The 11,717-nt window shown below is 29.9% G+C and overlaps 2 protein-coding genes across 2 annotated transcripts; both read right to left on the bottom strand.

The window, feature by feature from the left end:
• Positions 1-2,940: 2,940 nt before the first annotated feature.
• EIN_215830 (hypothetical protein) lies at positions 2,941-4,185 on the bottom strand (the record flags this gene model as incomplete). The annotated part of the gene is made up of 1 exon (XM_004254298.1): positions 2,941-4,185. The coding sequence occupies one exon, from the start codon at positions 4,183-4,185 to the stop codon at positions 2,941-2,943; it is 1,245 nt and encodes a 414-aa protein (XP_004254346.1).
• A 612-nt stretch (positions 4,186-4,797) lies between these two features.
• On the bottom strand, positions 4,798-9,867 carry EIN_215840 (protein serine/threonine kinase, putative; the record flags this gene model as incomplete). The annotated part of the gene is made up of 1 exon (XM_004254299.1): positions 4,798-9,867. One exon carries the CDS (start codon positions 9,865-9,867, stop codon positions 4,798-4,800), a length of 5,070 nt encoding a protein of 1,689 aa, XP_004254347.1.
• Between the last annotated feature and the right edge of the window lie 1,850 nt (positions 9,868-11,717).

The raw sequence follows: 11,717 nt of genomic DNA on the forward strand, positions 1-11,717 counted from the left end.
TAATTCGGGAACCAGGCCAAATATTATCCCAATTTCCCATTTACTAAAATTTTAATTAAAATATTATATTAAATAGTTGAAAAAAACTTTATTTTTAGAGACGATGAAAAAGCCTTTACCATCACCATTTGTTTTTGGTTGAATCAGATAATTATTAAATAATTATAACTATGAAACTACCGAAAGTTAATTCCATCAATTATTTTTGATTTAAAAACCATTTAAAATAATTTTCTTGAAAAAGTGGAATTAAACCCGATAGTTCCAAAATATTTTAAGTGAATTAAACCCGGATTATACTGTATTTTTTAAAAATCTAAAATCAATAATAACATTTTTAATAAGAACGTAAATACACAAATGAGTAAAATAATATTAAAAATTGTAAATTTAATTTTATAGTTAAAAACATTATTTTAATTTGTTTTATTGTCAATTAAATAATAAATTTACTTTTTAAAATTTGTGTCTTTTTAATTAGTGCTTCGCAGTTATTTAACTGATTTTTAACTGATTTTTTTCCTGAAAAAAGACGTAATTATTATTGAAAATAACGTGAAAAGGGTTTTATCAAATTACTTTTTTTCTTTTTATATAAGACAACAATCAGGAAAAAAATGGGAGCCTTATCAGATAGATTTACCGAAATCGCACTTTTGAAACTAATTACATCAACATTGTCTATAATATGATTAACTGAAAACGTGTACACAACAATATTAAAATTGAAAGAACTAAAAATTTTGAACCAAAAAGTAGTTTAACAAAAAATAATAAATTAATAAACAAAAATGTTTGTATTATCCAAAACAAATAATTAATATTTTTTATGATTACAAATCATCTAAAGTCTGAATATAAAGGCAGTCTTTTAATGTTATCTGGTGGACAAATAAATAGCAATAATTGTATATAAACACCACATTAAGTAAAACGCAAAAATTAAACAATTGGGATATATTTTTTGTAAAACTTCCAAAAATATTTTAATAATCTAAAAGGTATTAGATAAACTTTAAATATAGACTGTAGATTTATTCATGACTTGTATATTTTACATTATAACCTCAAGTTTAATTAATTCATAAAAAACATAAAAAGGTTGTTCAGGCAAACAATTTACAATCAATATATACAATCATTATCACATCATAATTTATACAATTTATTGCATATTACATTTAAACCTTTAAACCAAAAGTTAAACATGACATGATAGAAAAACAAATAAATTGAAAACATATGATTCTTTATTCAATATAACTTTTTAGATATGTCGACATTTATTTAACATTATTTTTTGAATATTTGTTTTCAAAGGCTATTTGTTTATAACAGAACAAAGACGTTCACCAACTTCAATACATTTGTAATAATTAGTTTTTCTTTATGAATTTGGCAAAATATTTAAATTTTATGATCTAAACTTAAGGAGTAAAGACCAATAAATCATTAATTGAGATTATTCATTTATATTTGAGTTGTTGTTTTCAATTTGAATATATAATATCAACATTGTATTGAATAATAGTTTGTTTATAAATATGATTCTCGTTATTTTTATTATCATTCAAATTTATGACGTACCCACAAAACATAATTTGTTCAAGATAGAAAGTTGAATTAACAAGCTATATCATATGGATTTACATACTCAGTTTTCATAACTCAATAAAAGAATTAACAATTTTTGTTTTTTGATTCAATTAAAAATTCATAACATTAAAACTTAGACTATAAAAAAAGATCTTAATATCTCATGTGCATGTATTTTTGAGCTCCAAGTCAAAAAATAAAAATGCTGTAGATGTTAAATTTTTTATTTTAATGTTATCATTTAAAAATTTAAATTGATTTTTACATATTTACACAGTTGATAGTTATTACATTTTTAAGTTGTATTTTAAAACAAAAGATTAGCAAAAAACAATAATTCATAAATTATTGTTTATAAATTATTTTAAAATATTAATAAATACACGCTTATATTTCAATAATAAATGTTGTGATGTTGTCAAAATACATGTGTTTACTGTTGTATGTTGTGATATTAAAAAATAAAACAATTTTAATTGTATATAATATCTCATTAACATGTAATTATCAACAATAAGCGATTAAATGATCGTTATGAACATTAACGTAGTTAGACAATGAAATAAATAACAATTGATAATATTTGACTTTTCTTCTTTTTAACAAAATGTCACATCAATAACACATAAGTTTCAATCAATAATTGAGAATAACAATGTCATTAACAGTCATCATTCAACTTAAAACTATATTTAACTATTCGTTTATATTAACAATTATGTATGTTCGTTATTAATTTAAACGTTTTAATGTGTTGAAACTTTGTTGTGTAAATATTTGAAAACATTATTTATTTAGGATTAATAATATTTGTTTTTTTCACAGTTTACATTAATAACTATTTTTACAAAATTTGACAAAAAATGCATTTTTTATCATAATTTGGATTTTTGACAAAAACAAAAAAAATCAAAGTTTTGGGTTTTTTATTTATTTTTTTCAAACTTGATTCAGTTTTACAGTTTATGATTTTGTTTCTTAATAATTGTGTTTGAATAAATTAATCCCAAAAGTGGAGATAAAACTATTAAAAATTATTAAATTCTTGAATGTGATTTTTTTTCAGTTTGAAAAATAATAGAAAAAAACTTCAGTTCACAAACTGCGAAGCACTACTTTTAATTATGAAATACAATTATGAAAATTATTATAATAAAATTAATTTATTTATTATTAAAAAATCGTTAAAAAAATTATAAACATTTGTTATTATTATTATTATATTATATTTACAAATTAACTACTTAATTACTTTTATTATTAAGTCAAATTTACTATGAAAAAATAAATGCATCAGAGTTTAATGTATTTTTTTGTTATATAATTTTATTATTTTGTTCTTTTTTATTTTTTTTTATTAACAAAAAAAACGAATGACACACATTTCTTACAGAAGCAAGCGATTACTAAATAATTAAAAGGCCAATTGATAAAACTCATCCCAAGGTGATTATTATAGTATTCTCTATTATAAAACTCTGAGGTTAAAGTCTTTGGTAACTTTACCTTTTCTGGCAACTCATTGATTGTTGTTCCCAAATTTGCTTGTCTCAAAGTCTGGTCGTGTATAAACTTGTACATGTCTCTCTGCTTTTCGTAATACTCTACTATGTTTTTATTTCCCCAAGTCGGCCACGTGTGCGAACCAAATAAACACTCAACATTTTCAGAGTATCTGTCCAACAAATTGTCGATGTATTTCGACCAATCTTTACCATTACGAACAACAGCACATCGAAGGGTGTATAAGTTGTGTAAAGTCCTGTTAATTTCCTCGGCAGTACAAACTGCTTTTAATTGTGGAAAGTACATCATCTCTGTTGGTGCTTCTGCGTTGGGAGTATACGTGAAATCAATTTCTACACCATCAATAGTTAGTGTTTTATCTTCTCCAATTTCATACAAATTATTTGGATCAAAGTTGTAAGATTCAGTGATTTGACCAAGAGAGTAATACGTCCCAACTCCACCACCTAAACACCCCTTTTCATTGTGTTCAAGGGTCACTCCAAATTGGAAAAAGCTTCGTCTTCCCATTGCTATTCCAGCAAGCAGTTCCTCTGCAAAATGCATTTTAAACATATCTTTGGGTATTACTATTTTAGTGTCTTTCTCAAGTACCCCATCAAGTCCTTTGATATGATCTCCATGAGAATGAGTCAACATCACACAGGTCACTGGAAGATCGGCTACCTTTTCTCGTAACAATTTGAGACCAGCAGCAGCCGACTCCATGCAACATAAAGTGTCAATTATAAGCCACCCCTTTTCACCTCTTATAAATGACATGTTGGCAACATCATATCCTCTAAATTGATACACTTTGTTTGGAATCAATTCAAAGAGACCGTCTATTCTGATTAACTGACTTTGGCGCCATAAGGAAGGATTGACTGTTTCAGGACAAGGACCTAACAGAAAGTCACTGTGATGAACATCAAAAGACTTACCACCTTTGTTACTTGGAATAACTCCTCCATCAACACTGCAAATAAAGCCCCTCATTGAGTCTTCATAATCTCGACGATCAGAAAAGTCCAATTCTTTTAAAACTTTTGTGTTGGCAGATTTCACAAAAGTGTTAGCCATTTGATTAAACAGAGTTTGTAAAATTGATTTAAATATTATTGTATGGCACAAAGGGTAATAAAAATATAATTATAAACAAGTAATTAAATAAGGGTAATAATTAATAGTTACTATGATAAACGACTTAATTAATTGTGTACAAATAAAAGTTCAAGTTTTTTGATCTTTTTTAATAATGAACAGACCAATGGATTTTTTAAATATTTTAATTTAAAAAGGTCAATGGTTATTCTATCAATTCAGAAAAATAAAAGAATTTTTTGCTTTGAATTAATAATATTGAGTTTGGATTATTTAATTTCGAAAACATCGATTTCAAATTAATTGAAGTCCAAAAGTTCAAAAAAGTTGAGCATAATAACTTCTTAAAAATATTTTTTATCATATTTATTAATAATAACAATATAATTAATTAAAACACTTAAAACAATTGTTATATTTCTAAGTTTTTTTTACAAATAATAAACTATTATTTGATTTATTATTTGTTTTATTATTTTATTATTATTTTAATTTAAATTGTGTTTTTAATTATTAAAAATTGAATGGATTATTTGTTTGATTTATTGTTTTATATATAATTAAAAGTGCCTTTCTGAATTAGTTATTTAATTAATTTAGATATGTTTGAAGCTTCTTTGTGATATCTTCAATTTTGAGTCTTTCGATTTGATTTTGACACCAACACTTTGTAATGAGTTTAAACAGATCATTTGAAATGTTTTGAGTATTTTCAAATCGTTTACCAGAGTTAACAAACTCTGCTATTTTCCATGGAAATTTGAAGTCTTCTTTTGGATAAGCTTCTTTCCATATAAAACACTCGTACATAGTAATAGCAAACGAATAGATGTCTGCACTTTTCTTGTACTTTTCTTGTTTTAAAACTTCAGGCGCCATATATGTAGGTGTACCAATACCCTTAGTGAATGTCATGTTAGTCATCATCATATTCACATTTCTTGATGACCCAAAATCAGTCAATTTGGCGTTCACATCAATTCCACTTTCTAATGAAAACACTAAGAAATTGTCTGGTTTAATGTCTCTATGTAAAATCCCATTGTTATGCAAATACTCCAATCCTTTTGCTGCGTCATACATTAACTTAATACGCGTTGGATTTTTTACTTCTTCTGTTTTTTTATGTTTCATTAAGTCTTGTAAAGACCCATATTGTGCAAATTCAGTGACCATACATATCTTATTTGGTATAAATACAGCGCCATAAAAGTGGACGATATATTCACTCCTAAATTTATCCAACATTAGGACTTCCTTCTCAAACTCGTCTACTTTTGTTTTATCACTTCCGTTCAATTTCATCTTCTTAATAGCAACGACATTCCCTCGATAAGTTCCTTTGTAGACAATTCCAAAAGACCCCTCGCCAAGTTTCTTTTCTTCATTAATTTCATTGGGGTCTAAACGAGTCGACATCTCTGTCTCTGCTTTTATAAAAATTGGCATTTCATAGTTTTCTCCTTTTTTCATATCAACAGATATCAAAATAAGTTTGTCGTCTATTTTACATGAACAGTTTGGTTGAATGAAAACTTCAAATTCAATTGCTTTTCCACGTGGAATGACAACTATTTTGGGTTCAACTCGGAGTGTCATCTTTTCATTGTTTTCTTTAAAGGTAAACTGGACTTTCAAAGTGTTTTTGCCGACGTTTCCCACACAGATCAATTCACGACTTTCAACAGAAACGGGAATTTCTCTTTGATTTTCATTTTTTCCTTCAAACACAATTTCTAATTTGTTGAGTAATATACTTTTATTCGAAGTTTTGATAAAAGAAATGTTTGTCTTGTCAATTGAAAAGACACTGAACTGTTGAACACATCTTTTAAGCCTTAAATAATCAAAATATTTGGTGAGTGCTATTATCATTAATATAATTAAACATATTATTATAAATACTATAAAAATGACGATGAGAAGTATCACCCACCACACGGCTTGTGTGATGCATGAAGTGTTGTCTGAGTTTGTGGTGTGCCAGAAAGAACACTTTGAACACTTTGAGTTGGTCACTTCCACACAGTTCGCAACTTCACTTTTTGCAGAACAATTTTTGTTTATTAAAATGAAATTATCTTCACATGACATGCAGTCCGTGTTGGAGTAACATTTGTTGCAATTGGGAATTGCAGAGGAACACGACGAGCAATACTGGTTATCATAATAATAACCAATTGAACACGTCACACACCCAGATGAACTTGTCACGTTGCAATTTGTCAAGTTTTTGTATGGAATGCATTGGGTGTGGTCGCTGAGTAAAAAGTAGTCTACATTGCAGAGCAAACACATCGCGTCGTTGGTGCATTTATTACACCCATCAACACAAGACTCACACAGAGATGTTTTTGGATTTCTGAAATAGCCATCTTCACACACAACACACGTGGACGTCCCTTGCAAGTAGTTTTTGCAGTGGAATTTGTCAGAGATTTCTTCGCAATAAGTCCCGTTAAAGACGTGTTTTGAGTCGCATTGGAGACACGTGTTTGAGTCAGAACAGAGAACGCAGAAGTCTTGACACGATGGACATACACCATTTTCAAGATAATGTCCTGGTGAGCACCTGATACATCGATCGTTTGCTTTGCTCATTTGGTCGCAATTGTCCGTTGTTCCTTCTGAGACGCAACTGCGTGTTCCATCAAGGTGAAGTCCCTCAGCACAAGTGAAACAATTTCCACTCTTTGAAGAAGTCAGACAGTTCTTTGGATTGGCTATACACTTCCCATTTGAGTTAATATAATTTGTTGCAACTGAACAGTACGAGCAATGAACATCTGTCGACGACGAACACCCGCTGTCGGTGTAACTCGAACACGTTCCCTCCATTGTCAACACAGCGTCTTTGCATTTCAGACAACTTGAAGAGTCACACAACAAACAGAAAGCACCATACTTGTCTGTGCATTGTTGGCACACGTTTGTTGTTTTGTCAACGAAGTACCCGCCAACACAACTCAACACTTCTGTGTTTGATTTTCTATCAAAGTTCGATACTGAGACACAACTGCCATCGTGTAAGACACTCGCTATGTTGCAAACGGTACACGTCGTCGAGTCGGTTTGTTGTAAACACGTTGCTGCTGTATTTAAACACACATCGTAGTGACTGTAGTACCCATTTGCACATTTGAGTGAGATTCCTCTGCCATGAAGGAGTGTTGTTGCTCTGTCAACTCCTTTGCACACACCACTTTCAACAAGATTCCAGTCAGCACACTCAACACACTTCCCACCAACACAGTGTGTGCACGTTGTTGCGCCACCCGTGTTACAACTAACACATTCGTATTTGTACGCCTCATACCGACTGCCACACGTGTCGCACACAGACGAAGTTGCTCCCTGATAATAGTTGGTGCAAGTACTGTCGTAATTGTAACACAGACCATTTGTTAGATATGAATTTCTGCAATTCTCACATGTTGTTGTGCTGCCTTTGACAAGAAAGGCAGTGCAGTTTGTTGAAGAACTGTACACAACAGAAACGCCATCAGTTGCACCCTTCATCGCCTTTGCGGTATTTTCAAAGCCAAACGAAGAACTCACAAACAGTTTACTTGCTGATTGTGACACTGAGATGGTTTGCTTATCAAGTGAGCTCTTGTCAATGTTAATCACTGTGTTACTTTTGTCTTGGAATTGTGACACCTTTGTGTCTTTCTTAGTGAGAGAAGTCTGTGTGATCTGTTGTGAGAAGACGCCATCAAATTGGACTGTTTGTGTGTAACTTACAGTGTTTATCTGAATCACTGTGTTGGCTGTGTTAGTTGGGCAGTGAAGCACTTCGTTTTGATAACTTGTGTTGTTGTTCATATCACTCTTGAGAAGAACACACAGAATGCCATAATCAAATGTTGATGTTCCACAGTGGCGAACCAACTTCTTTCCAAGCATCTTTGTGTTTGCCGTGTCCAGTGTTTGCTGTGTTTCACTTTGGTATGAAATCAACTCAAAGCAGGTGGTAAAGTCACTTCCAGTGTATTGAATTGAACTCAGAGACGGAACACTTCCACTGGATAACACCTTCACAACACCACTTGTGTTGCTTCTTGTGAGTTGTTGTGTTGCAGTGAATGTCGAGAAACTGAATGTGCCTTGTGTTGTGATTTGTGTGTTTTGTGAAATGTCGAAATGTGTGCATGTCACTGTTGACTTTGGAATTGTGACACTTCCACCAAAACCGCAACTCGCTGCACTCAACGTGAATTGTCCAAGAGATATTTCAATTGCAGGGTTTGTGGATTTGATTGCTTTCCAAACCTCACTTTTTGTTGGATTGTAACTATTTCCAGTAACAACAAGAGTGAGTTCGTTTTCAAGTGTTGAGTCAACACAGTCGTCGCGATTCAAAATTGGATTGGCGGTGTCGCTGGTTGTGAATTTACTGCCATCATATCGGCAGTCACACAACGTGTCAATTGACGTTTTCAGAATCGCACGTCGCCCACATTTTGTCAGTAAATTGCTTTTATCTTCAAAACTTCCATCAACGGAAAAGAGGATGTTATTCGCAAAATTTGTTGAATCTTTAAGTGACGCCGTCTCAATTGAAATTCCTCCTTTGAAATAGAAATTCCCAACTGAATTTATTGTGAGTGTTTTGACTGTGCATTTCATCTCAAAAGTGACGGCCTTTTCACTCTCAATTGTGAGTTCAGTGAATGTGATTCCATCTGTGTTTGTTGGTAACGGAGTAACTGTGTACGCCTTTGATGCACCAAATGTTGCTGAATACCACACATTTGCTGTTGGAGAGATTGTAACACTTATCGAGTTGCCACTCAACATACTTAAATCCAAATCAAATGCAGTTGAATTGTATCTGCAATCCGGGAAATTGAAGTTGTAATCGTTTGTGACTGAAGTTGTTGTTGGCTTGCATGTGCACTCCGTGTTATCTGTTACCCCCGCATACCCAGTGTCGAATAACAAATACCTGATAACTCCATTTCGGTTGCACACTAATTTCTGGATGTATGAAACTGTGCCGTTTGATGGATTTTTTAACGCCATGTTGTACGTTATTGCCGAGTTGGCAGTGAAGAGATACCTTCCACTTCCATAGTTCTCACCAAACACATAGTCGTAATTAAATTTAAAAAGAATTGTCTGCTTCTTTGTTCCATCTATACATAAATATGAAGGTTTATCACCAACAGTCTTATTTTTACTGATTATCCACATCTGGTCAATATCTGAATATAGGTGGAGGCCTTTCGATTGAATGACGAACTTTGGTCGAATTTCAACAATATTGTTCACAACATTTCTACAATTTATTTCATTGTTAAAGCATCCCATCGAAACAAAAAGACCCTCCGGATAAAGGTCACCAAACACAACATAACTTGAAGAAAGCTTAGTTCGTACAAACAAAGCAGAAAGAGCTATTTCCGTATTTGCAAAATTAAATTGTGAAATTGTGTCAGCCGGATAATCTCGGTCGTCAAATGTAATTTCGTTTGTTGAGCAACAACTTTCAGTGAACGTGATTGAAACTTTTGAACTGTCAACTTTGGAAATGTCTAGACCCCTTGTAATTAATGCGCAGGTTGAAGTTTGTTTGTCGTAAGAAATCACACCTTGTTTATATTCGCACCAAATTGCGTCGACTCGAAGAGCAAGCACAATTGTAATTAATAATAACATTATTTGAAATTTGAGTTTGAGCAAAAACAAAGCTTATGATTGATTCAATAACAATATTAATTAAATTGCTAACTAAAATTAATTTACTATTTTTTATTGGTGTGACAACTGAAGTTTTTATTATCATCAAAAAAATGATGGTATTGAAGATTAGAGTTTGAAAAGTGTTGAGAAGTATTAAAATCAAAACGTCTATGTATTATAGTTTAATAAACTATCATATAGTTTATTATATATAAATATATTCAATGAATTTTAATAAAAAAACTAAAAATATAAATCCAATTTGTTGTATTATTTTTTAAAATAATTTTAGTGTATAACACAAAGTAGTATATAAATTATGTAGATTTAGGGGGGACACCATTTTCTATTAATTTTAAATAAAATCGCGAGGGACGCGGATCTGAATTTTCACAAAATTCGGGATTTTTTATTTTTCAAAAAATTTGAAATCATATTTTTTAATTATTTTAATTTTTTATTTCCCTAAAATGAGCGCTGATAAAGATCAATACAGAATTAAGAATTTCTATAAATTTACTATTACTTATTCTGAAGAAGATATTTTAAACTGTTTTACTATTAAAGCAGGAACTATTAAAGCAGCATCTACTACAATTAATAACAAAGAATGTAGAAAAGAATTAATTGCTATGGGAATTATTACAAGAGATTTATATTACTATAAAGCAAAATTGGAATCTCAATTAAAAAGAATGGAAGATAATAAGAAAAGTATTATTAAATTAGAACAACCATTTTTAACAAAAGTTTTCAATAAATTAAACAAAACTGATAAACAAACTTTTGGTTTAATTATAAAAAAGCAACATTAATTAAAGATTTAGATGTTGAAAAAGAACTTAATAAAAAGAATTTAGAATGGGCTTTAAATAATATTTCTTTTGATAATATTGAAGATAATGATGATTTGATGAGAGAAGATATGTATCAAAAATTTGATGAAGAATTAAGAATTAACACTGAAAGAAAAAATTATTTTAATGAATTAAAAGAAAAAGAACAATATGAAAATAATATGGGAAATTATAATGATATGATAAAAGAATTAGAACAACAACAACTTTATAATGATAATATGGAAGAATATAACAAAATGATAGAAGATATTAATGACAATTCTGAAATTAATACTAAAGTAACATATGATAAAGAAAATAAAATAATTTATGCTGATCTTAGATGTGGTTTTAGAGATAAAGTAAGAAGAATTCAATTAGTAAGAGAGTATTTTAACGATTTAATTAAAACTTATTCGTCAACTACTGATATAGTTTATAATTATCACCTTAGTCAAGATGGATGGAAATCTTATATGTTAAATACTCAAGACGCAATTGATAAATTTCTTAGTTCAGTATCTGAAAATTCTATGGATTTTATCAATAAACAAGAAGTAAATGTATCTATTGATTCTACTTTTTATGTTAAACAAACTATTCCAGAACCACTATTCTTACTTGAATCAAAAATTTCTCCATATCATTACGAAGAAGATCTTATTCATCCATATAAACTACAGGTGGTTCTTTCTTCTCATACAGATATAAAGAAGAATTCAGTATATTTGGAAAATATCTTACTAAAGCACAAATATTCAGTTCATTATTTGATAAAAATGGAAAGATTAAAACAGAATTTGATTTAAATTGTTTCTGTTATGCTTTAAAACAAGCTAAAGTTGAAAATAAAACTTTAGAATTGGTTTTAATTCATTGTAGAGGTAGATATCAAAAAGCTAAATTGTTGAATGAATTATGTAAATCTGCTCATATTAGAATAAGAATTGATAGAGAGAATACAGATAAAACAAATTCACATAAAAA

This window comes from Entamoeba invadens (genome assembly GCF_000330505.1).
Source record: "Entamoeba invadens IP1 unplaced genomic scaffold scaff_1105074725051, whole genome shotgun sequence".
Lineage (NCBI taxonomy): Eukaryota > Evosea > Mastigamoebida > Endamoebidae > Entamoeba > Entamoeba invadens.